Source organism: Myotis yumanensis, unplaced genomic scaffold, assembly GCF_028538775.1.
Source record: "Myotis yumanensis isolate MYYU_CA2020_CCGP unplaced genomic scaffold, mMyoYum1.0.hap1 SCAF_13, whole genome shotgun sequence".
In the NCBI taxonomy this organism is placed as follows: Eukaryota; Metazoa; Chordata; class Mammalia; order Chiroptera; family Vespertilionidae; genus Myotis; species Myotis yumanensis.
The window spans coordinates 10,353,751-10,380,885 of record NW_027223764.1 but is presented as its reverse complement, the minus strand read 5'-3'; the positions used below and the strand labels follow the sequence as shown (position 1 = coordinate 10,380,885).

General features: G+C 49.8%; 1 protein-coding gene across 30 annotated transcripts in view; it reads left to right on the top strand.

Annotated features, from left to right (window-relative positions):
• Nucleotides 1–27,135, top strand: part of TCF7L2 (transcription factor 7 like 2) — a 197,494-nt gene that overhangs the window by 104,338 nt on the left and 66,021 nt on the right. For 12 of the 30 annotated variants that reach the window (XM_070432252.1, XM_070432248.1, XM_070432249.1 and 9 more), the window contains one exon: nt 19,693–19,833. The exons of the other annotated variants lie outside the window; for them this stretch is intronic. In XM_070432252.1, the coding sequence (XP_070288353.1) occupies nt 19,693–19,833 (141 nt within the window). The remainder of the gene's footprint in view (nt 1–19,692; nt 19,834–27,135) is intronic. 30 annotated transcript variants of the gene reach the window in all.

Sequence of the window (27,135 nt, the reverse complement as noted above, 5' to 3'; positions counted from 1 at the left end):
TGCCTCCTTGCTGTGTCGGCTTGCCAAGTCCCTCCTCTTCCAGTTTTCTTATCAGTGAATTGAGGAAGAAAATAAGTACTTCCCTCAGGTGACGTGGTCGGGAATGAGGGATGCTGTGGGGGCCAGGGGGTCCCATTCAGAAACACTTTTCAAACAGCATATGGTGCTTGGCTCAGTGTTCAGGAGGGGGTGCTGATAACACGGGGAGGGCTTTGCCAGTGATAAGTCTTCTGCAGCAATATCAGGCTATGAGGATTCTTTGGTTTGTGCAGGGTGTGGAGGCAAGAAGCTGCCAGAAAAATGCATGATTCAAGGGCATGGGGGGGGTGCCCGTTTGTAATTCCATGTTTTCTAAATCCTAATACATCATCAGTTGTAAGGTATGCCTTTAATCTAATAACAAATTTTCAGGGAGTGAAGAAACACTGTGTTAAATTTGTCTACCTATCATGTGCATCAACATTTCAGAAATGTAGAAACAATAGCAGAGGAGCTATGCCTGTATGCGTCTATAATTTGAATAAAAGCCGTGCTGTTTGAAGCTCTAAATTTCAAAAGGATGCTCTGTAAGAAGCTTCCCAAACCCACTTTTGATCCACATAAGCGTGTGGGGCTGGTGCGGACCGGATTTTTAAGCTGCACCGAAAGGGTAAAGGCAGATGGAGTCATTAGACACGTCGTACCAGAGAGCAACACGTAGAGGATCATGAGGACCCACTTTGCAGGATTCTGTTAACGAAGAATTCGCAGTTCCAAGTTTTCCCATTGTTTCTGACCATGGAAGGGAGTTGCTGGTCTTGATAGAGGGTGAGGCTGGGCTGCTGGGCAAAGCATCGAAACTATGTCCGCCTTCCAACCTCTCCTTCGCCCACCTCCCCACTGGAAGGAGTTGGGCTGCAGCCTGGACGGGAACAATGAACACAGGCAGCATCAGAAGGCGATGTTTGAGCATTGAATGTACCGCCGGGCCTGGGCGTCCCGATGGGAAGCCCGGGCAGCGCGCATTAACCTTACTGTAAGTGTGATGTATTGGAACACAGAGTCGGAGGACAGCCCAAAGAATCTGCATGTCTGCTGTGAGTGGTTTTGAATAAATCAACATAATAGCCCACGGTTATTAACATATTATGTGAATTGGACAATGATATATACTTGGAGGACCTTGAACTACATCCACCCGTTAAGAGCCTGTAGGATGGGCTCCAGGACTGGAGTGCCGGGCGCTGAGGTTGTCATACAAAGAAATGAGCTGCAGAGCCACTGGCAGGAGAGTTTTCTGGTGAGGCTCAGCCCAAAGTAAATTTTCCGATGCCTGGACTGCAGCACGGAATTGACTAATGTCAGATTAATTGGATCTGGACTTGTACATGCGGGTCAGTTTGGGTTGGGAGGGATTTTATTATCCACAAACCTCTTTGTATACTTCTCTTTCCCCCCAGAAAATACTCGGCCGTAATTTTTCTCCGTTGCCAAGCCTCTCACGTGAAGCTTCTGAGACGCAGTCTATTTTTCTGTTAGATTTCATAAGGAGTATTGCTAGGCTTTTGATGTCATTCTGTTTAGATTTGGCAGAAATTTTCCGTGTGTTGACAGTTAAATTCCAGGGCAGGAAGGAATGAGTCCCTGCTCAGACCCGGGGAGACCGGGTCCTGTGATCCCATCAGAAACTTGCCGTGTGACCTGGGGCAGGTCTTGGCATGTTTTACCTCGTGGCTTTCAAAAAAATAGGGGTATTTGTGATTTTTCTTGGTCTCTCATAGCTTGGAGGCTTGGAGATTCCGATCGGTGCTCTCTGTGCGATGACTGCGGTAGGGGAAGTGGAGTACGTGGGCAGAGCCTCCTAATCTTTGAGATCGGGATTTTCCTCACGTGGTTCCTCTTTTGAATTTATGGGTGCCGTTTGGAAGCCCCTGCAACCAACCGACTGCGGGTCTTCCTCCAGGACATTTAATGTAACTTGATGGACTTCAGGTCAACTCTGAAGTTCCTTTCAGAAGTTATTATTTTTTTGACTGAAGTGCCTTATTAAACCTGCTGAGAAACCGTCCTGGGAGACCATCGGTCTAGACTTGACTGCCCTTAAGGAGAATGGCTAATGAAGCTTACACCAGCTCTCTCTTTCGGACCCAAAGCTGAAACTGGACAAAACGTAATGATTTTTTTTTTTTTTGTACAGAAAGGTTTTGCGGCCTCTCTGTTCTGTATGTTCTTGCTCATTGTTGACAGCTGACAGCAACTTATTTATTTAGTTAAAGGTTGTGCACCTGAGCGGCGATTACCCAGAAGCCCTTGTGAAGGATCCAGGATGCTGGAGAGGAGTAGGACGGGAGCTCTGGGGGACAAGGGGATGCAGTTCGGCCAATGTGAGTCATGTGGAGGTTATTGTAAGGCTAACACATGAGAGTCAGGAAGAAGAGATGCTACTATGGGTCAAGGCCTCACAGAGACACGAACAGAATTCAGAAGCTGAGCAGGTGGTGCTGGGTGTTGATGGGGGAAGGCCCGGCAGCCAGGGATAGTTCCAGACCCCAGGCTGTGTGAGGGGCCCCAGCAGCAGGTCACCCGAGGCTGTCCTTGTGCTTGACTGTGATGCTACTCAGCCCTTTGCTCGTTTGCTCACCTTCGTGTGTCATCTCCTAACCCGCCATCTGCAGGCCACCGCACTCTGCTGCACCTGCACACTCTCTCCTCTTCTTCATGCTAACCTTGGCCCTTGCATGCCACGGGCTGCTCCTTGGTATCCCCTTACCTTTGGTTCTCATTTCTTCCTGAGTTCCCAATTAAAAAACGAAAACCCTCAAGAACCAAGGACAAGAATTTGGCCCTACTCACCCTTGTCTGGATGGGGTATTTGTGCTGGTGACATCACTGGCCACTGTCCAGCCTTGGCCGTCTGTCCGTGGGTCTGTGAGCAGGGAGGAGCTGTCACATGGTTCGGAATGTGCCGCCCAGTTGGGGTTAGACCTCCTGAGGAGTGGACGGTGGGCACCGGGATTGGCGGGTCTGCTCAGAGGTGGAAGGAAGCGTGTCTACAATAGAAGGCTGTTTTCCTTCTGCCTGCCCGAGTCAAGGAAGCCTTCCAGGAGGATGTGCTGCGGACATCCAAACAACCACGAACACTCGGCCATTATTCAGAAATGGAACTGGAACCTGTGTAAAGACGTAGACCAACCCGGTCTTCTTCCTGTCGAGGGGCTGTGCATACAATTGGGGCTTACTGTATTCATCAAGGGGATCTCCTTCACCTCTTCTCATGCCTGCTTGTTAACATTGAGATTGGCAAGGGCAGATGTGTCCACCTGGTTGAGATGCCTTATGAGACCAACTAGGACACCAGTGGAAGGGACCCTGGTGTGGTGATGCTTCTCATGTTGGAGAGGCCTGTTTGCTAATGGCCCACTTAAGGCTCCGAGCACAGACTACTACAGAGATGGGGTGGGTGTGATATATTCCTTATCTTTTAACATTCACTTTCACAACGTGGAAGCCCTGTGTTCTATCACATCTAGTAATAGAACTGTTGTGTATGGGGGTGGGGCCATGCACGTAGAACATTATCACACAGGCACAGGGGCCTCACGGAGTTCATGTTGAATCATTTTGGTGTTTTCTTGGGAGAAGGAGCTTTCTGTGTTTGCAGTTGACTGGTTTCACCGTGCAAGTGCATATAATTGGAGACGACCTCCGAAACCTCCGAAACCTACGAGCCAGCTCAGGGCTCGCTGAGTGCCAGGGGGTCCTGTTCAGGGCAGAGCAGGTTTTAGTAGGAGCTATGGGCTGGTGGAGTGGACCAGCCAATGCTGTGGAGACAGGTAGGCAGGCCAGGGTTTTTGGCCTCATTCTTTATTACCTGTGTGATGTAAAAAAATTACTTAATCTGGAACCCCCTTCCCCTTTCTTTAAAATCTCAAAAAACTCCTGTAATGGGACTTTGTAGTGACAGGTTAAATGAGGAAAAGGGGAGTTCGTTGATTCCCATAACCAACTTTTGGGAATGGCAAGAGGTAGAACTTGTCAAAGGGACAACTGAAATGCTGTCCTGGTGAGGGGACATCAGTCCTGTGAATGTGCCCTATCTCCTTTTATCATTTTCTCCTACTACAGCTCTTAGGTGGGAATGATGAATAGTGTCATTGGCTTTCATTCTCAGCAGGGGATTGGTGGGACTCCAGCTTCACTCAGAAAAAATTCTGGGTCAGGACTCTGATTGGTCCGGCCTGGGTCAGGTGCCAGGTCTGTATCAATCCGTGAGTCTAGGAAGGGGTAGGGGATCACGTAAGATATTGGCTTCCATTGGATGGTGTTAGATCCCTGGGGGAATAGAAGTCAGTTAAAAAAAATTATTGATTGCCAAACCGGTTTGGCTCAGTGGATAGAGCGTCGACCTGCAGACTGAAAGGTCCCAGGTTCGATTCCGGTCAAGGGCATGTACCTTGGTTGCGGGCACATCCCCAGTGGGAGATGTGCAGGAGGCAGCTGATCGATGTTTCTCTCTCATCGATGTTTCTAACTCTCTATCTCTCTCCCTTCCTCTCTGTAAAAAATCAATAAAATATATTTAAAAAAAATTATTGATAATTGAATTTTGCATTAAATGAGTGATGTGATGTTCTTACTCTTTGGTATCTACGAGATGCTCTGCATTCGTTTTCCTCCTCCCCTTCTAAAGGGATCATGGGGGCTAACCTGTTTAGGGCTAAGAACTGGTCATGGACACCTCCTTCCGTAGAATCCCACTGTTTCCTGGGAATCTTCCCCACTCCGTTTGCTGTGACCTGTGTGCTGAGTGGGGAAGGCCTTCTGACAAAGCAGAGCCCCGCAGGAATGGTTATGCGATACATTTTTAGAACGTGCAGATGCAGCTTTTGTAGCGTTCCTAAACCCTAGGCTTTTACTATTATTTTTTGAGTTGACCAAAGTCCCAACATGTACGGTGAGGAGCAAATGCTGCAAAAGAGTGCAGGCTTCAGGCAGATAGTTGCCAGCCCTCCCTGGGAGCTGGCCTTCCTCTCTGAGCCTTTCTGTGGGAGGGTGTGTGAAACGGATGCGTCCCAGGCGCGGTGCTAAGCTCATCACATGCCCCGTTATATTGAATCCTCGTGACGTGTTAGGGAAGATGCATTATTATCCCATGTGAGGAGCCTAAGTCTCAAGCAGGTGAGTAGCTTTCCCAAATGTTTGCTGAGGTCCTTCCAGGTGACCACGGGTTCTAGTCCAGGAGGCAGTATTTAAAAGCAACTCTCAATCGGGGAAGGAGGAGAGCCCCATGTGTACTGTGGCTAAAACAAGGAAACCTTTTTTTTTTAATAATAGCTTTATTGAGGTACAATTCACATACCATACAACTCACTCATCTAAAGTGTACAGTTCGCTGGTTGTAGTATATCCAGAGTTGTGTGCCCATCAGCACAGTCAATTTTAGAACATTTTCATTCCTCCCCCCGCATACCTTTAGTAGCCACTCCCCATTTTCCCCAATGTCTCCCGATCCCAGGCAGCCACCTGTTTTGTGGACATTCTGTGGGATCGTACGATAGGTGGCCTTCTGTGACCGGCTCCTTTCACGTAGCAGAGCGGGGAGCTGCTGATGGAAACTTGCCCAAGGTGTCCTCCTGGGCTCGGCCTTGCGGAACTCGGTGTCTTTGCTTCCTCTGCTCTGCCTCACTATTTACAAGAAGCCAGAAGACAGAAACATCCACGTGGATGGACTTTTTGAGGATAAGAGCATGCTATGATTAGTGGGGGGATGTTTGGTGGGTAAGATCTGGGCCTGGGGTGGAACGGCTTCCTACCTGCTGACTCCGTGTTGGCGGGAGAGGGTGAGATGCTGCTTGAGCTGGGACCATTAGGAAATGACCGTTCCCTGGAACTCACGTCCAGGGGGAGTTCCTGCTTGGAGGGTGCCCTGGGCAGGAGAGGCCTGAGCGTCTGTCTTTTGTGATGTTAGAACAGATGTAGAAATGTGCTCCGATTCCCTTGGTGCCCTTCGTGCGGGGATGGGGCCTTCAGGGGAGTTCCAGGAAACCTCTCCTCTTCTCTTCTTTACCCCCCATCCCCCCAGGACCCCTGCTTTTCTCCCCTAGTTCACCCTCTGGAGAGAGGAATCTTTTATCTTTGGTTCGAGGTGTGGCCTCGGCAGGGATGTTATCAGTATTGGCACTGGGTATGGGACAAACGTGCTGGTGCCTGCACTGAAACCAAAGCCGAGCCTGAGACGGCCGGGCAACTGGCGTGTGAGCTGGCTGCCACTGAGCCCCTTGGCCTGTCCCACAGAGGTTTGTCCTCGCCAGCCTGGCACATTGGGTACCCTGACAGCGGCTGGTGTAAGCCCTATCAGGAAGGTGACATTGGTGTAGTCCCACAGAGGGCTGTCACCTTCCCAACATGAGGGGGGTGATCGGGGTCAGGGGGCTGGTATGGGGCTGTGTGGATGCTGGGGTGGGGGGTGGAGGCAGTGCACCCCCTCAATGAACTCCCCAAGGAGGTGACTGTTCAGACAAGTTGCTGTTGGAAAGTGGGGGAAACTGCTTTGCAGATCACTTGATTGCTTATAAACTGCTCAGTAAGAGGAGCCAGCACACACCTTCACGCGTGGAGAACTGCTTTGGAACATGAGAAGTTTTTATTTGCGGTGAGGGTGGGTGACTTGGGGGGTCATCACAGCTTTCTCTTGATTCTAGTTGTCTTTTGTTTCCTGCCTACTCTTTGGAGAGAAAAGAAGCAGGAAGCTGTGCTTTCCTGAATACACGATGGTAATAATGTGGGTTTGGCTCGGGGTCCAAGACCTTTCTAGTGTCTTAGGTAAAAGTGCGGAGACCAGGGTTCTCCGGCTTCTTAATAGACCCAGGTGCTCAGTGCTGAGCGATGCACCGGGCCCCTGAGCTAGAGTAGCTGCACCGTTCATGCCCCCAGGGTGGGTGTGGCCCTGAGGATGCTGGCAGCTGGCCCTGCTTCCACAGGGCGGAGCCAGGTGGCCTGGTGCGGGAGATGGGAGTACTTGGCAGCAGACATCCTGGGCCATCCATCTCGGCTGCTCTCTGTCTAGAACTCAGACTGGACTAAGTTCCCCGCTCAGGGTCTCCAGAGAAGAACCCTTGAGTTACCATGACGGGGACTGTCAACCCTGAAAGCCTCAGTTTTGATGGCTGTGAAGGTGTTGGCATTTAACCGGGCCTCACGGTGCTCGGCTCTTCCCTTCTGGGCTGCTTCCCATCCTGTCTTCATTCTCTTAAACCTTCCCAACCTGTCGGCCTCGGAGTGAGTCACTCACCCAGACGGTGCCCATCCCCGTGGCCGGGACGACTCCCTGCGTCCAGAAAACAAACCACACCCAGGAATGATGATGCATTGTGGGGCGAGAGGCACTGGAGTGTAGTGATCGGTCTGGGGTTTGTCCCTCCTGCTTCGGGGCTGCGGTTCGCTCTCTTGCCCATTGCTGGTGAGCTGGCCTTGGCCGTCAGCAGAGGTGGTCTAGAGGGTACCCTGGTCGGCAGGCTGACCCACCAGAGGTCAGCGCGGGTGTGGGGGCCGGCCCCTCTCTTCCTTCAGCCAATGTCATCTTGGATGTCATAGATACTAGGACTTACTTTAAGTAGAACATACTGGATTTATGAATTAGACTTGGGCTCCATTTTTTATTTTGTACTTTGGATCCTCTCATTAAGGAGATCAGAGATAAAATGCCATTGTTTTGCCAGAAGACTGGCCACCAACAGGCTCCCCAACTTAGAAAAGGGGGTAGTTTGAGTTTTCTTGAGTGACGGGGGGTATCTGTGATAGATCAGCAGATTTCTACAGCTCTGTGATTTTAAAGAGACCTAAATATACCCTCTTGCCTTAGACCGTGCTAATCGTGCTACTACTGTCACTTTGCACATTTGTAAATGACAATATCGGGGACACTTAAAAAAGTGGGGGTCTGTGGGACTCGGGCACGTAGCTGAAGGTTACATACTCGCCTCTGGGGGGTTCGAGGGGATGTTTACATCATCACCACGTATTGCTGGGTTTCCTGATCGCTGTTGGAGGATTTGGATTAGGGTTGGGAGGTTGTGTTGCTGCTGCAGTGATCCAGGTCCTTTTTCAGCCTTGGGCCTCTGTATCAATCCCCGTCATAGAAAAATTTTAGGCCAGTTACCTTTAACTCCTTGGTTCTCACCTGGGGTGACTTCGCTCCCCAGGAGACATTTGACAGTGTCACCATGCATTCTGGTCGTCACAGCTGGGCAGGGGGTGATGCTGTTGTCTAGTGGGTAGAGGCCAAAGGCTGCCAGGAACCCCCATCCCCTCAAAATTATCAAGATGTCAGCAGTGTCCAGGCTGAGAAGTCCTGCTTTCACATGTTTATTGAGCAACTCTCCTTCCTGAACTGAAGAACTGACCAAGATATAGGAAGTACTTAAAAATAAATGACACCTCAATTTGCAAATGTACATTTTAAGTTGTCTTTTTTTTTTTTTTTTGCCAATTATGTTCTTAAAATATCTCAGTAATTTTCTAGAATATTCTTTAAAAAAAGAGAAACGATTAAAACTACACAACATGATGACACAAGCAATCGTAGCTGCTCATGCTTTGGGAAGGCCTGTGTGTGAGATCCAGCCGTGCGTTGACACCTCACCTGGTTAGTGCAAGACATGATGTGAAGTCATCACTCTCACATTTCTCGAAATCTTCATCTTTCCCTCACCTGCTAGTCTTTTTTTTTTTTTTTTAAGCCAGAGACCCAAACCAGATCATCTTGCTTCTCTCCCAGAATAAATACTCAAAGTTTTATTTAAAAAGATACAGCTCCAGATTACCTTCTAGGATCACATTCTGCTTTCTCAGTCCTGCTCTTATTCTTAAAAGGAGCCATCTCTTGACAGTACTTCATACATCTCGTGGCTCCTCCGTGACATTCCCGGGGAAGTAAATGAAAGGTGTAAATTAAGAAAAGCAAGTGTTTGTGGTTCCCACTTTAACCTCCTGTTCTGTTAAACGGCTTCGTTGAAGAGGGCTGTCACGGCTCTTGAAAACGTGGGAAAATCCCCAGCACGCCCGAGCCTTCAGCTGCCTGTGGGCGCGCAGGAGGTTTGATGTGAAAATTATATGGCCACATCTAATGGGCTGTGTTTTCACCCCACCAGATACCAGCTCAGGAGGCGGCTCTGCCCCCTCCCCTGCTGGTTTAGCTAAATTGTTTAACTTGAATCGCATGCTATTAAGAATTGCAGTCTAGTAACCCAAGTGCCATTTTTCAATGTCTCTTGTGTAGTAGCCTGTCTGTATGACCCAACCCCAACCTTATAAATTTCCAGACATCTGGCAAGAGCCAGTTATCAATTCCTCCCTGATGTGGGGATGATAAGGCCTTTGACCCCTACTCTTCCCCATAATTTACCCCCCCCCCCCCCCCCCCCCGCCTCCGTGCCTTGCGGAAGCCTGGCCAGCCGGTGGGAGGAAAACAGAAGCCTCCAGACTGCTGCTTCCTGTGAAATGGGAATAACAATTTTTATCCTGCCTGTTTCCCAGACTTACGTATTTATTTCACATGAGATGAGCTCAGGATTCCAATAGAAAGCAGTCAGGTAGAGATAAGATCTTGGCAATGACACCAATTGAAACATGTTTTTTAAAAATAAGTTTATTCACATGCCATAGCTTACACCCATTTAGAGTGGACATTTAATGGTTTCTGGTGTGTTCCCAGAGTTTTGTGACCGTCACCTCAGTCAATGTTAGAACATTTTCATCGCCCCCAAAAGAAACTCTTCACTCATTAACTCTTGCTCCTCCCATTTCCTTCCGCATCTGCTTTCTGTGGGTGCCTCCGCCTGTTCGGGGCGTTGTGTGTATGTGGAATCACACAACATGTGGTCCTTTGTGACTGGCTTCTTTCACTTAGCATGATCTTTTCAAGATTCACCTATGTTGTGGCATATATCAGTGCTTCATGCCTTTTTAATTGCCAAGTAGTATTCCTTCGTGTAGGCAGATCATATTTTCTTGCTCCATCATGAGTTGATAGGTAAGCTTCAGAATTTTAAAAATATGAAGGCAGCCCGGCTGGTGTTGCTCAGTGGTTGAGCATCGACTTGTGAACCAGGAGGTCACAGTTTGGTTCCCGGTCAGGGCACATGCCTGGGCTGTGGGCTTGATTCCCAGCAGGGGTCCTGCAGGAGGCAGCCTGATTCTCTCTCATCATTGATGTTTCTGTCTCTCTCTCTCCCTCTTTCTTCCTCTCTGAAATCAATAAATTTAAAAAAAAAAAATGAAGCCAAACCATTTTTCTTTTAATTTATAAATTCCATTTATTGGAAGTTAAGTGCTCTTATGGTAAATACTGTTTTGGGGCAAAAATGTCCAAGTCTATGCATGCTCTACGTCTTTGAACAAGCGCTTACCTTAACAGGCTCTCCCTGGAACCAAACATTGGATAAAGGTGACTTCAGAGTTCGTGGTCTCCCGGAAGCACCAAAGACTTTTATTTATTAAAGTAGAAACTATTGCTAGAAATTTTCTCCATAGATTGGCTGAGGATTAAGTCACTACCTCCCATGATTCAGACTAGTGCCCCGTGGACTCTATCTCCTCTTCTTCGTTTCTCCTCCGTGGTCACCGCTCCAGTGGCATCCTGAAGACTGTGACTGGGTGAAGTTATTTCCAGTGTGGGGAGCGTTTTGTTCAGTGTTAGGTTGGTTGGTTTGTTACTCTTCTGGTTGCTGGTTTTACCTGTTGCAAATATTAAGAGGCCCAGGTATGTTTACATTCTGCAGATAGGAAAGAAAAGCCACTTTGTCCAGAGTGGCTACATGGGCTCCCACCTTCATTGTGGTTGCTGTAGCAAAGGCAGGGGTTTCTCTGCAGGGGGGGTGGGTGGGGGGTGGAGGTCGGTGGTGGGAGGTGTCGGAGGGGCCCAGTCTGGGTCAGCTGCTCTGGTCACTACCCTCCAGCACTGTTAAACTTTTCAAAAAACACCTGACACCTGATTTCTCCCCTTTTATAGGCTGCACATGTCAGACACATGACAATGGTTTTCACTTGAAGAAGCAGGAGCCTTTAGGAATTTTTAAGGGAACCCTGAGAACTAGGCGTTCTCTTACAGCCACCTGAGTGCGGATGTGTGAGTTCTTGTTCTGAGCGCCACACCCGGACAGGTGGGAAGAAATGGGAGTGGATGGGATTGACCCCTCCAGTCATGTGTGTCCTGTCACACGTAAGAATGAGATGGTGTGTGCTGTCACCTTACACACACACACACACACACACACACATACACACGATTGTTTCTTCTCTTTGAAGGCTCTCTTCCACCTGATTTTTACTAACAAAGATATACATGTTTGGGATGGCAGGAGATAGTGTTGGGTAGCACAGGGGTTCTTTATTCCCGGAGCCCTTATCCCTTCATTCGGTCTAACTCCCCCTTTTAAGCCGAGAAACCCCAAATACCAGAGTACTGGGAGCATTCATTTCAGAGCAGCTGACCCGGCTGTGTCTCCCCTGCCTTCTGCCACGTCACCAGAGTCTGGGCAGGACCCGTTAGGATTGCCCGAGGCCCGTGCCCGATGACAACAGAGGTGGCTGCTTAATTTCTCCGATTGGCAGCAGCGTGATTCCTTCTGGAGATGACACATTGGGGGCGAGTGTCATTTTGGAGCCAGGGATGTTAGTGAATGGAGCTGGTGAGCGTTAGAGAGAATAGGAATGAGAGGGTGTCAGGATTGGTCGTGCCTGTGGGAATCCACTGGTTTTGAATATTTATGTCCTTTATGGCCTTCCAATGTGATCCCTCCTTTCAAAACAAGCTTTCTTCAAACTATTTCAATTTAATAAGTTTCTGTGCAATTAGTGCATTTCAACCAATAATGGTTTATTTTTAAAAACCACCAGAGAAGCTTTAAATAACATTTTCTCATAAATTAGTCCTCATTTGCACAGTGATTCAGTTATTACACCATGAAGACCCTCTGGAGTGTGATGTTGTCAGGACACATAATAGCAGAGAATAGTATGTTATTAGCTAATGCTAATCACCGGTTAGTAGAAATGGGAAAAGAAGACGTGTCATTGGGGCTCCCGTGGCTAACAAGATGTGAATTACGAAAACATCTCCCAGAGAAATTCCAGGGTTGTTCTAGAAACCTGTTATTTGCATTTCCAAACATCTGGTCTCCGCCGATAGGGGAGGAGGGTGCTGGTTATCAGCCCTGCTTTCTTGTTCAGAGCAAAGCTCTGTACTTTTCCTGCCGGTAACCTCACCGCAGACACACCCTGCCCCTGCCTCTCAGCCCCGTTGGGCTGCCCACTGTCTTTATGTAGGTGATGGCATTGATTTCCAAAGATTGCCAGGTCGGCTTCCCAGGCCCAATCAGACTCTGCCCTTGGCCCCTGGATTCCACGCGATTTTGTTCGTGGTCCACAGTGGCTCAGCTCGGCTCCACACTCCTTCCCAAAGGCCTGCTGCGAGAAGGAGCTTCCATGTAGCCGGAACCTTCTAGAGAGCACAGTGTTCCCTTTACTCCAGGAGTTGCATTCCCAGCGCTGTCTGCAGCCTGCACTTCTCGAACCCACGCTGTTGCCTCTCGCTCTCCCATGGCAGTCTTGCTGGTGACAGCAGATGGGCTTATATTTATTACCTGAAACTGTGACTCAGTCCTGTTCTTTCAAAGTAACTCGATGAGCACATGTTTTCCCTGGGCCCGCTGGCATTTTGCTTATCCTGAGAACGCGCGAAGGGCCAGGACCCTCAGCTCCAGATGCAGACGGCGGGTAAGGAGGTTCCGGGAGAAGCTTCGCTTTCCGCTACTGAGGTCCGTCCGAACCTCATCAGAGAAACCGGAGGGAGAGGTGCACTGGCCGCCTGGTCTGCTGGTGGCACTGGTGTCCCGCGAGCCAGGCGGCCCTAGAATGGACTTCATTGAGCGTTCCAGCCACGGCTGTTAAAGAACTCCATTCATTCCCTGCACGCCTTGCCGAGTTTCCCACCTGGATAATGCTAAGGTTAGACACTGCCTCCCAGTGAAGCCTGGGCCTTCAACTTCACTTAAAGAGTTAAATTAGTGTTGCTATCAGGTACAAACTAAAAGCATCTCCTTTATTCAGAATTACCCAAATGACTCCCCCCGCCCCCCCATTTATCCCAAACCCTTTAGAAACTGTTGTGTACCTACTTTTGCTTTGTTGTTTATGATACTGTAATGAAAATAGTATGTTTTATTTTCTGTTTCTCAATATTTTTAAATGACGCTGCCAACTCCTGTTGTGACACCTATCCCTGAGATATTTTTCCTTGGCCGTGTAGAGCGTCCGATAAAGAAAACTTTTCGAGCGCATGTCCTTCTCCCTGCATGTAGCTTTCTTCAGTAAACATGCCTCCTGTTATGCCATGGCCATGTCTGTACATGGAGGTATGTTGGGTCTGCACTGAATGCGAGCGAGGACCTAGTACAATGAGTCCCTCGCTGTGTGCTCTGCTCGCCCTGCAGAGCTGGGTCGGGCTGGAGGTGGGCAGGGCCTTAGAGGCACCAGCAGCCGGCATCCTCACCTGTCATGTCTACCTGAGCCCCAGAGATACAGGGCATACAGCTAGTTAATGGGAGGTGGCAGTGACACTGAGACACTGATTGCCGCCCCCCCCCCCCCCCCCCCCCATCTGTTTCTGTGATGAGGCTGAGGAGACGGGAGCTGTGCTTTGTAAAAGGCAACACGGCTCTGTTCATTCTGTGTTGCTTTCCATTTGGATCCTGGTCTCTTTATCACTAAGGTGAGGTCCTTGAGGGCCAAGGTAGTTCTACATCCCTTCAGTGCTAGGATGGTGATTCTGTGTCCCCTGATGCCGGCTCTGAGTGGGGTGGCTGAGTGACATTGTCACAGGTCAGGAAAGAGTGAGGTGTTGTATGTGAGTGACACTTGCCATTCCTGACTGTGGGCCCTTCCATACTTGATGATACCACCTATGTTTGCACGGAAGCCGTGGGCACACGTGTGCACACTCAGGCCCTATGCACAGACTCTCACCTGGCCACTCACTCATGCTCACATTTTTAACAATAATCCTGAAAGCAAATATCGCGTACATTTGCCTTGTCAATGATTGTGTCTGGGTTTAGGGAAGAAGTGGGCTTGCCTGAGATCAGTGGTTCTCAACCTTCCTAATGCCGCCCGCATCCCTTTAATACAATTCCTCATGTTGTGGTGACCCCCAACCATAAAATTATTTTTGTTGCTACTTCATAACTGTAATTTTGCTACTGTTATGAATCGTAATGTAAATATCCTATATGCAGGATGTATTTTCATTACAAATTGAACATAATTAAAGCATAGTGATTAATCACAAAAACAATATGTAATCATATATGTGTTTTCCGATGATCTTAGGCAACCTCTGTGAAAGGTTGTTCGACCCTCAAAGGGGTCTCGACCCACAGGTTGGCGACCCACAGGTTGAGAACCGCTGCCTTAGATGAAACAATGGCAGCCTGTCTGGAGCCTCGATTGCCGTTTCTCTGCATCTGCATTAGATTGTTCATTAACATATTTCAAGTATAATTAGTTCCCATCAAAGTTACCTCACCTTCAGCGGTGAGAATTACTGATGGAGCTAAACTAGATGAGCGTAATCTGTACAGACGTAACTCTCTCTCCGGGTTACAGAGCGCATGTGGGCTTGCTTGGGTGGTTGGTTGCTGTTGCTTATTATTATTATTTTGCATATTCAGTTATATATACTTGTGTATATGTCAGTAAATAATAAGAGATAGGAGGATTCTAGCCCCTTAAGAATGTCTCAAAAATTGTTATTTTACTAATTTGCTTTTTTAGTGGAATGGCTCTTACCAATGCCCCTTTCTTAAGTCCATTTTCAATTTCTTTAAAGATGCTGTGCTTTCAAAATTAAACTCTTCCATGTTATGCATAAAACCCCAACTCCTAGCTTTAAAACCTGGGGTTCAGTTTGTTATTTTCCAGGGAAGTTCTGGGTATATCTAGATTTAAGTATTTTAAAAAATCAAAAGCATTCAATTATATGATTTAGAAAGCCCATTCCATTTTGCAATTCTAACTTACTTTACAGACCCACAGATAATCCTTCCCCGCTTTCTGTGGGGAAGGAAAAACCTAAAAAACACAACCTAGATGCATCAGTCAGGGTTCTCCAGAGAAACAGAACCAATAGGGTGTGTGTATATGTGTGCATGTGCATGTGCACATGTGTGTGTGCGTGCACGTGTGTGTTACTTACCATCGGGAATTGGCTCGCATTGTTATGCAGATTGGCAAGTGCCAAGCTCAGTGAGCTGCAGACCCAGGAGACCAGTGGGGTGGTTCCAGTCCAAAGGCTGGCAGGCTCGAGACCCAGGAAGAGCCAGCGTTTAAGTTCAAGTCTGAAGGCAGGGAAAACGGATGTCTCAACTCCAGGCAGGAGGAATTCCCCCTTATTTGGGGGAGAGATCAGGTGAGGCACATCCACCTGAGGGTTTTATTCCGTCTCTCAATGTAAATGTGGAATTCATCCAGGAACACAGACACACTCAGAATACTGTCTGACTTTACATGGCCCAGTCAAGTTGACACATAAAATTAACCTTCACGCCAAACTTTTCTGAGACAGAGTTGAAAACTTTGGTCTTCCTCTTTCTGTCTTAGCGGTGGGCTCAGAATTCTCCCAACAGCCCACAGCTATTGGCTAGATTGGGCCTGAATAACATTATTTCATACAGTCTTTCTGTATCTCTGAAGGCGTTGGTATTTTTAGGGTGTGTGTGTGTGTGTGTGTGTGTGTGTGAATGCTTTTCAGTACCTTCTTCTATACTCTTTTCTTTTTTGTTTATTTTTCCTGGCAGAGCAAATTGTACTTTCTAGCTCATTGGTTTTTATTCTGTTAACATTTGAATATTGCCCAGCCACCTGTTGAGCGGTGGGTGTGTGAGCTCGTAAAGAAACAAAATAGTAGAATGCAGAATGCACCACTGTTGCTATTTTTTTGGTGGCACATCTTCACTCTTGATCCATGTGGTCATGTCCAGGACCAGTCATTACACCGTGTCGTCAGGTGCTGAGTCGCTGGTGAAAATGAGAGAAACATCAATGATGAGAGAGAATCATCGGCTGCCTCATGCACACACACCACCCCCCCCCCCCCCCCCCCCCCCCCCCCCCCCGCCACTGGGGATCCAGCCTGCAACTTGGGCATGTGCCCCTACCAGGAATTGAACTGTGACCTCCCGGTTCATAGGTTGATGCTCAAGCACTGAGCCACACTGGCCGGGCTTGCCTTCCTCTCTCTTGACATGCCACCTTCCCCAGAGGTGATGCACGTCTTAAAATCCTCTGTCACAAGTGGGCAGTGCTTCCAGAGGAAGTGAGGAGGCAGACTTAGCACCAGTATTTGTGGCCCCTACTTTCCGGAGACCACATCTTAAAGCAGGTCAGTGTAGCCCGTGGCTGCGGAGGCACTGGAGGAGGAGGCAGGCCGAGTGGTCATTCTGGCGGGTGTGTGGCTGCTCAACGCCTCCCTCCCCCTGTCCCAGACATTCTTATTTCGGAAAGTACCCGACGCCTACCCCAGTATACTGCCTGGAGCAACCCCCTCACCGTGGCCAGGAACAGGAAACTCACGAGCCTTCATTCGCTTTTCCTGGGTGGCCCCAGTTTCCCCACATTACTGCTTGATTTGCGGATGGCTGATTATTGAGGTCAATCTGACTAAGGCGACTAGACTGCTGCAGGTAGGATGCCCCTTGCTCCTTATACCGAGCTTAGAGGAGTGTGTTGACGCATAACTGAAAAGTGCACAGTTAATGCAGGCTCAGGCATGGCGGGATCCAGGTGCTCATACCTGAGGACACCATGTCCCCCAACTATTGGCCCTGCTTTTCTCCAGGTTGACTTCATTGCATGGGGGCAGGTTCAAGCCCAGAGAGCTCTTACCTTCCCCCTCAATTGCCAACCAGTAGCTGTGGTTAGGGGCTGTAATATACAGAGTGCATTTGGACTGAGCATCCCTGGAGCCGGGGGTGGGATCCCCTCAACTTGAGCTGTATGGTTTTGAGAGTTGGGGTGGTACCTCCTAAATAACTCAGGGTGTGCTGTTAGGGGAAAAAGCACAAATAGATGCTGAGCAGAAAACGTAGTCGTCGTTTGCCTTTTAGCCTTTAGGATCCATCGAAGGGTTTTCTACTTGTTAGGGGAGACTGAGCTACCGCTGGTTCATGGCACAAGTGAGTTTGTGTATACATTTGAATTTGTTCATAAGACAACTACTCCCAAACTTGAAGTGGCTTACAGGACTTCATAGTATACAAAAAGTTTAGGAATGAGTAAGTAAGGAAATTAGAGTAAAGAGAAAAGCAGGGTAGGCCCCTAAGATAAGACAGGAATAAGGATGCCGAAACCGGTTTGGCTCAGTGAATGGAGCGTCGGCCTGCGGACTGAAGGGTCCCGGGTTCGATTCCGGTCAAGGGCATGTACCTGGGTTGCGGGCACATCCCCAGTGGGAGATGTGCGGGAGGCAGCTGATCGATGTTTCTCTCGCATCGATGTTTCTGACTCTCTATCTCTCTCCCTTCCTCTCTGTAAAAAATCAATAAAAAATATTAAAAAAAATTTTTAAAAAGTTAAAAAAAAAAAAAGACAGGAATAAGGTGAGTCTCACAAATCTCAAAGCTGGTGGGTGGCGCCTGCAGGGCTGGTGAAAGTGAGCTGCTCATTCGGCTCTGAGGTTCCTGGTATGAAGAGCATCTAGACCTTGTACAGAGGGGTGTGTGTGAGTGTGTGTGTGTGTGTGTGTGTGTGTGTGTGTGTGAGTGACACTCCCTCCTAAGCCACAAGCCCCTGTGGGAGGACAGGCCCTGCGCGAGGCCATGGGAAGATGATAAAGATGATGCCCGTCTATGGTAACCTTAGATGCATGTCTTTTCCAAACTCCTGGGGCACTTGCCCTCCGGAACTTGCCCCTTTGCTCTCAGCATTGTGTTAGGAAACAAAGCGAGCAGACAAGGATGGAAACCTCTCTGTTGCTGGGTTCCTTCCAGGAACAATGGGCGGGTTAAACCGGTCACCTGTGGTGGGAGGCAGGCAGGTGAGTCACTGCTGTGGGCAGAATGGGATCCTTAGTTGTACAGCGGGGCCAGTCCTGTGAATGGACTCATGCTTGCCTGGTGACTCACGTTCCTGTTTACAAATGAGCCACGGGAGTGCTGTGGGGACCGGGACCTCCGGGGTGGGCAGCCCTTCCATGGGCAAAACTCAGGGCTCCTGTCATTCAAAGTCAAGATGCAGGGACAGCTGCCGCCAGTGAAAGGCCCTGGAGGGACGCCAGTTTATAGGTGACGCGGCCCCGTCTCGTTTGGGGAGCTCACATGGCCTTTGGATGATTTTGTTCCAACTGGATACCCACCATGGGAGGATCGGGAAATATGGTAGCCAAGTAAATTATTCTAGAACCGTGGCTGCTGTTGTATAGATTTGTCCTTCATGTCTATCGATTTTCCATCTCCCGGTCTTTAGTACCCACTATGCTCATTGTGCTTTTTAGTGACCATCAGAACCTAAGATAGTGGGTCTTGTGCTCAGTCTCATAGTCTTCACTCTGAATTCTGTGACTCGGGATTAAGAAGGGTGAGCCATCTGTTCATGGGACCTTCCTTCGCATAAAACTTTTAAAACCTAGAACAGGGGAGGTGTACCTCCTTTACAACGGGCAGAAAAAGACATAGATATTTTCTTTCTGAAAAGCCAATTAGAATGATGCTTCTTTGTTGGGAAAGAGCTCTTCTTGGGCCTCAGGTCTCCCTCTACACCCCTAAGTTCTCTACACCATCCAGAGAGCAGCAGCCAGCATCTGCACAGGCAAACCCGTCTACACAGCAGCGCTGTGAGTTGACTGAGACCTGGTCCGTACTCCCCCTCTGCCGTTGACTAGCTGTGTGACCTTGGGCATGCTCCTTAACGTCTCTGAGTCAGTTTCCTCCTCTGTGAAGGGAGAGGGACAGGACCTACCTCAAGGGTGGCTGTGAGGTGTAGCGGAGGAACACGCACACCCCTGGCGGAGTAACAGGCAAGGAACCCAGGCAGCTCGCGCCCGGGGCTCCGGCTGGGTGGAGATTCGGGGCAGCGCATCCTTTTGGAGCACCTCAAAGTGGGAGCTGCCAGACCTTCGAGGGGACTGGAGAGGTCCGTGCCATTGCTTCTCTCAGAACGATTGCCGCCTGGCAGAGGGAAAGGTGTTAAGACATCCCCAACAGCTGTAGGGGTGGAACCATATGTAACTGCATTTTTGTAGGGTAGAAATACTGCATGGTTTATGCTAATAGAAGATTCAGTAAGGTAAGTTGAGAGAAAGACAGAGAGAGAGAGAGAGAGAGAGAGAGAGAGAGAGAGAGAGAGATGAGAGAGGGGCTAGCCAGCTGGCTCCCTGGAGGCCCAGAGGCAGGAGTGGCCGCGTGCATTGGGGTAACAGGGCAGAGGTGGGGGAGCGGGAAGGGATGCTACAAAGTCTGCATGGAGGAGGCTGTTACGATGCCGCTGGAGGGGGTCCCCAGGCTGGATGGCAGGGAGGTGGACGAGCTCTGGGTTCGCTCCTCCTTGCGGGGAGCTATAGAGGAGTGGGGTTAGGGTAGAAAGCCAGGCTGGGGCCGCGGATGCCTGGTGACCGCGCCCCCGCCCGCTGAGCCTCACTCTGTTCCCCTTTCTTCCCGGCCGCAGTGTCCCCTCCCTTGCTGCACTCAGGGCCACGACTGTCAGCACCTCTACCCCCCCTCAGACTTCACTGTCAGCACTCAAGTCTTCAGGGACATGAGGAGGAGCCACTCCTTACAAAAGGTTGGGGAGCCCTGGTGTTTGGAGGTAGGTCGCGGAGCCGAATGACGGTATGAGATGAGCCAGCCCGACATGAACCCGCCCATCCAAAGTTTACCTGCAGCCAGGGCAGGGCCCGTCCGCCACAGCCCAGCTTCCCGCCGGGTCACTGTCGGGTGCCATGATGTCTGGGTGTACTAACCGCTGATGGGTGTACCAGAGCCATAAAGATGCCAGTTTACCAGAAGAGGGCGGAGGGCGGGGCTCCCAGGGGCGGCCGGCGGTCCAGTGTCCTGCGTAGCTTCTGTGAGAGCGAACAGCACCTTATGCCATTAAACTTGACCCCCAGGAAATAAGTCTCTGGGTGTCCTTCCAGCTCCCAGTGGAGGAGGAGTTATAGCCTTTGCCTCTGTTATCAGTCACTTCGAACGCATAGCTTTTCCTTTGGAATCAGGGTGCCCAGGAAGGCTCCGTCCTCCGTGGGCCACCTTCCCGGGCAGCCAAGCACAGCTTTCTTCGCAGACCCGGCTCTCCAAGGACAGGGCGCATCGTCAGTTTCTTTTAAATAATTCAATATGTCGTCAATACCCCACACCGCTCCGTGCTCGGCAATGACAGTTCTCTTCGGATTAGTGGTCCCAAGGAATAAAGAACATCGAGAGCACGCTTTCATCTTCAGAAAAGCAAAAGTCAATGCAGATGAAAATTTTAAACTAACTCTTTAGACTTAAACAGCAAATGATTTCGTACTAATGCTAGCTTAAAAAAAAAAAAGATAAGTGAATAATCAAGAGCCAATTCGTAAAGCCCTCTGCCTTTAAAAAGCATTTATTGTGTACCTGCTATATGCTGAGCGCTGTGCTACGTGTTAGGGCTCCAAGGACAGAAATGGGCCTAGAGCGTATTAACCCATGTCCATGTGACTTGCCTTTAGAGAGAGAAGAGGTGGACTAAGTCATCTTTAAAAGCTTGTTCTAGTTTAAGAAGTACCTAGCCCTTTAAGAGAAGCAGCGACATGGAGAAAACCATACAGAAGAAACGTAGGCACCCATAGTTGTTTTGTTTTGTTGTTTTGTTTTTTTTACCTGTTTATAATCTCTTCATTATTTGGATGCATTTTTTTTCTCAACATTCATGGGTCTAAACTTTAAAAGTCTTTACTCAGGTTCGTGTTTTCTTTCCACTTGACATAGCACCCAGGATGCTAAACAGTCCCGGGTGTCTTAGCTCTGGTTGGTCATGCCACGGATTGGCATCTTGTGAAAATCTTGCTATCTGACCATTCCCCTTCGGCCAGGTGTGCGTGAAACAGAGGATGTTCTGGACTGTGCCTGGATTACCTGGATCCCAGTGCCTGTGTAAGCCCGTGTCCTTTAATTGGCCTGGGTCTGACAGAGAAGGGGGTCCCCCATTCTGTGAGGCAGCTGGGGCCAGATGCAAGCTTCTCCTCAGCAGCCCCTCCCTGGGTCATCTATTATAATAAAAGCGTAATATGCAAGTCAACCAAACGGCCAAACAGCAGAATGACCTTCCGGACAAAGCCAGGGCTGTGAAGGCCTACTCTTGCATGGATTTCGTGCATCGGGCCTCTAGTCTTTTAGTAAGTGCAGTGGTTCATTCTGACTCTGGATGAAAAGGCCATAGCTGTTCCTCCAGCAGGGCCTGCGAATGCTAACTCATTAATCTTCGGTCGGGTTTATGAGGCCGATAAAGGAGAACCAGACACCCATTCAGAGTCTGAGGAAAACGAAAGAGAAAGACTGGATTTCTGCCTGACCCACAGATTAGATCCCTGGCGCCAGCTCTGCCCCTACGACGGGGGAACATCTCCTGGGAGAGTGCCAATATGTGCTGCTTCTGGACTGGAGTCTAAATCTCCAACTGTGACTAGGTCAGGTACGGCGACACCACTCACGGGCTGTGTGAACTTGGCAAGTTACCCTACTGCTCTGCCTCAGTTTCCCCATCAGCGAAGGGGGATCCCACAGGGGCTGTTCTGAGCCTCAAATGAGGAAGCCTGTAAAGTGGGGGCTTGGTCAGAGGAGCTGGTGTGCCTGGTCTGGCACAAGCACCCGGCAGGATTCTTAGGGGCTCGCACACAGATAGTGTGGCCATGTGATGGGCAGCCACTGCTGGGGCAGCTCGGTTGTGTAGCCGGCCTCCCATGCAGCCGTTTCCAGAAATGTATATGGCCCCTTTGGAGTGTTTCCTACTGTGAGAATCGGAGTGGTGTATGGAAATCCCATCCACAGCACAGCACAGGTGTGCTAGAGGAGGCCCTGGGTAGCGTCATGGAAACCGCACTCGGTTGGAGGCAGGACTGGGTGTAACCCCAATGTCCTCTCCCCTCTATTGGCAACGCGCTTCACCCTCCAGGATGCAATCCCCGTGTCTGTAAAAAGGGATGGCAATGGAGTACCTGCCCTGCTTCATGTGGACCTGTGAGGAGCCCTTGAAATCTGATCACAGTGACGTTTACCACACATTTTCTATGGTCCAGGTGTTTGCCTATGTTGAGTCTTTGCAACCTGGCAGCAGCACTGAGAGGGAGGTGCAGTGACTATTCCTTTTTGCAGAAGAACCACAGGGAGGTTAAGCAACTTGCTTAAGGTCACACAGCGAAGGGGCAGAGCCATGACAGACCCTGGCAGTAGCCCGTGGTTGGAGCCTTCCTCACCAGCCATCTGCCACCTGCTAAAGGAGAAGGTGTTGGTGTTCAGTACCCCCAGCCTCCTCAGGAGCTGGACAGAACTTCTCCTTCAGGACAACTAAGTCCCATTTTTTTGCTCTACAAGTACCGTATTCTGGTACCTTCCACCCCATCCATATTTAAGGTTCACTGTCCCTCCCCTTTCTTTCCTGCGGTTCAGCTGGATTCTCACTCTATAGTTCTCTCCGCCAGGGAATGAAGGTTGGTTGACCAGTTGAGTAAATATGACTAAGAAAGTCGATACCCACCTGGGCAGCATGACTCACTTCTTTCTAGTTAGCTATTCCCGTACCTGTTCACGCCAGCCGTACACAGTCATTACATTGGGGCTATTAACCGGTTTAATAGTGACAATAATAGGGTGTGACCCATGGCATAAATGCGTTCAGATAAAAAGCAAGTGTTTTTCCTGTAATTGCTTAGTCAATACCGTTTTCACGGAAATGCTTGCAAACAATCTTTTAAAAAGTTCTTTGTCCCAGTCCTTCCCTTACTCCTTGCTTCCTTCCTCTTCGGGCCTTCGACACGTTTTTCCTAATCTGTGGAGATAAGCAAGGTGGTGCACCGTGTCCCTTCTGAGGTTTTGGTTGACCCTCCTTTGTGCTAGTGTTGAGGCTATTTGTATCCCATCTTTAGGGATACATGAGTGTGTGTGTGCGCGCGCGCCTGTGTGTTCAAGCGGGGGGGGGGGGGGGGACATTATTGGTGGTACTGGCTTATTGACCTCTCAACTCATACATTTAAGGAGAAAAGAGACTTCTGCTAACGTTGCAAAGCTAGTCACACAGACAGGGAGTTAACCGTTCTGGTGGGAGGAAATGAAACTCTTCTTCGGTTTATTAGACCACATCCTATAAATCTGTGGCTTATTATATGTCTGATTTCTGAAAAGCATGGCATCATGGCCGAAGTTTTGTTTTTGCTCGTTAGTCATTGAAACAAATATAGATGCTGCTTCATTTCCTCGGCACCCTATTTTTCAGTACAGGTTATGTGTGGAAACTCTGGGTTTCCACAACACAGTGCATAGAAGGGAAGTATTGGCTTTATAAATCTCCGCTTTACAGCTGTGGACCGGCAAGCGTTCCGTTAGGCTGAAATGTTTAATGTGCCCTCCCCCTCCCGTGTCCACTGCGCAGAGGGCTCTGACACGTGGGCGCTTCACCGAGGCGTCCTGGTTACCTAGAGAAGCAGGATGAGAAAACAGCACAGATACTTCTGGAAGGCAGCGTTCACATTTTGACAGACTTCCAGTCTTTTCAAAGATGTGTTTTAAAAATCATAGGTGGGCTCATAGCATATACACATTGTGTTCTGCTTATATTACATCGCCAGTCATAGATACACTTTCCTAGGTCTGCCCCAAAGACTTTGTAAAACCTCTAAGGGTTGACCATTCTAGAAGGGGGCGGCCCTCACTCTGCTTGGTTATCGCCCGGGAGCAAACAGACCACTTCTTGAGTCTCACTATTACGGTGCATCTCTCGTGGGAGAGGGTGCAAGTTGAAAATGATGAAGACAGAATGACCCGGACGTTGCAGAATGCCCACGTGATCTCCATACCACGGCTTAGCCCTGGTCCATCTGTGCAGGCGGGCCTGCAACTCAGCTCTCCCCCAAGTTCACTCTTGGAATGGGATGGCTATGGGACCACCCATATTATTTTATTTCTCCTCTCTCTCATTCTCTCTTTGCACAGCTTCTTTGTTGGAGTCTTAAATGAGTGCCCGAGTTTCCTCCGCCAATTCACTGCAGAACTGTAAGTGGGTATCTTGGTGCCCAACTTGGAACTTCCAGCACCTTGGCGAAGTCCCATTCCCAGGGCATCGTGACCAGGCTGTAGCTCCCGCTGCCGATCGGCGCCCCCTACGTGATGGACACAGCTTGTCCTGCACTCTGCACTGGGGAAACAGTCCCAGAGCGGGAGAGGGTCACTCTGGGTCCTGTTGCCCCTGTCGTGTGCCATTCCTTGGACCGAACTCGGTGTCTGCTGTTCCTCTCGCTTCTTCCACTTTCCTTCCACCCTGAGAAGCTGGTGCAGGAGGTAGGAAGGGCAGACTGAGTGCGTGGAGATCCGCGGAGGAGCTCCATCCATGGGGTGGGTGGCGTGTCCTCTCGCCCTGGGTCCACGCCTCTTGGGCCGCCTGACATCCACCCAGCCGCCATGGGCTGTCTCACAGCTCTTATCTCTGTGACCACCTCCCTTTTCTCCTTTCTTGGTGAGTCACATGTTTTCTTTGCATCCGGTGTGACAAAGGTCATTAACAGAGAAGACTTGGGCCTTGGATACGTGACATGCTGTCACCCGCGCGTTTGTTGTTTTGGGCGCTCCCCTTTGGTCATTCTGTGATGTGACAGGTCAGTTTTCAATGGGCTAGACTGTGGCCAGCGTGAGTTTAAATTAGCCTTCAGACTTTTCCGTCCTTCCGAGGCCCCCCGAGTCAAAACACATGGCCAGTCCTTGAAGGACAGGAGTGGATGCTCTCGTTATCTGTCAGGCAAGCGGCCTGTCTCCCTCCGCCTCGCCATATCTCTGTTCTGCAGAGGACTCTCCTGTTATCAGTGTCTTCCATGTCAGCGGGAGTAGATGCTTGGAATTTGGGACCAGAGAGGAGCCTGAGTTCAGCTCAGACTCCAGGACTTAGTTTACTTGTGTTTATTAAGGGAAATGATTGTCAGGTACGCAGAGTGGGCGATCTGGGTTTGTCTCCTTCCTTACTAGGCCAGTCTTCCTCTCCTTCATTCCAAAGGCATTCATTCATCAGCCACTGCTTGTGAACCAAGAGGGGATACTAGGAGCTGTATCCCCTTTTATCCTTTACTCCATATGTTTCCAACTTTCTCCAAAATATCTCTGAAAGTCCATTTCACACCTGTTTGCATGAAAAATGCAATAGTGACAGACTGTGTTTTGAAGGGAGCGAGGCAGGAGAGCGGGTCCCGTTCTGGCCTTCTTTTCTGTCCTTGCCCGGCCGGTGGCTGGCCTCCTCTCCTGGAGCTGGAAATGAGGAAGGAGGTGGCCTTTGTACAGCCTTGGAGCCTTTCCGACGCCTTTGTTACAAACTCCTGGGGCCCGTGTGCCTGCCATGCACTCACGCACGTCTCCGGGGCACGCCACCCCACGGTGCTCACCCACGTGCTCCCGGTCAGCTGGGCCGCCAGTGCGGCGGGAGAGAACATTTTTTGTTTCCTCTGGGAAAATCTAAGTGAGGCCCATTTGTTCTCAGAGTGAAAGTTTCTGTTTCGGAAAAGTCAGTTCCTTCCGACCAGGGAGGGTGGGGACAAGGAAGGAACTAAAGACACCAGAGAAAGGAGAAGTGAGAGTGAAGGGAGATGGGAAGGAATCGGGGTGACCAGAGGACTCACAGCTGCCGCCTCGGTTCATTTCCCAACCCCTCTGGTCACCTGGTCCGCCCAGCCTTGCCGGAGCCCCCTGGGGTCGCAGCCCGTGGCCTGGCGGTGGCCTCTCGCTGCTTAGGAAAACAGAGCTGGCGGGAGGTGGTGTTGGGTTGAACTTGAGCTGGGGTTGGGGTCAGAGGGATCACGGAAGCTCTCAATCACCCCTTGCCCAGCCTGGCTCCTGCCTGCTGGGTGCCTGGCAGGCCTGGTGGTTCACCGGGGACCAGGGGGGCAGGTGACAGGCCCACTCCTCCTGGGAAACGAGCAGCCCCTCCACCAGAAGGTGCAAGGAATGTGTGACCAGCCGGAAGGAGATCCTGTTGGTCGTCCACAACCCTGTCTCCCGGACAAGTTTCTTGTCCTCTCGCCTTTTACAGGGATGCACGAGAAAGCTGGGCGGAGGTGCGAGGAGTGCAGGCTGGCTTAGGGCACCTTTTACTGGCTTCAGAGATACACGCAGGTCCTGGGGCAGGGGGCTGCGCATTTCCTCTGTTTCCTCGTATCCGGGAGGGTCAGCAGTGTCCGGGCGTGGACCGCCTAGCTCCAGATTTTATAGGGGTCTTTCTTCACTGCAGTCTTGCTTGGTTGGGTCCCTTGCAAATGTCTGTTTTTCGGATTTGTACTTACTACCTACTTGTCTGTGTCCCTGATTTGTTTGTTTTGCTTCGGTTTGGGATTTTTTTGGGGGGAAGGTATCTGGGAACCAGGTTTCTTTTGAGATGTGGGACTTGAGAAAGATGGTATTTTAAAATGCATCGGACAGCAAATGGACTTTTTCTTTTGGTCTACACTTCTATGAATTTTCGCATCAATTCCAATGATCGCTGTGCCCATCAGGACACACCACCCTCTACACACCCTCATGCCATCCCCCTGCAGCCACGGGAGGGGTGGGTTTTATTTGTCATTTTTGCTGTTTGAAGGGTAGTGTTAACTCGATTCGCCTCTTTCACGCAGAGGCTAACTCCTCCCTGTTGATGACCTGGGTCTGCCCGCTCTCCTCCACACTTTCTCCAGCGGAAGGGCTGGAACCTGGGCCTGCTGGTGATTGACAAGTCTCGGTTGGATTTTGTACTTTTTTGGCACTGGCTGTTCTTGCCCGCCCGCTGTTCTTGCCAGAGAATGCTTTGGGCCACTTTGTGGATTTAGGAGAATTCTAGCTAATTCTGACCGTGGCCAAAGGGAAATATAATTAGCGAGAGAAATATGTTATTGCTAACCGTATAGGCAGCAGAGCGAAA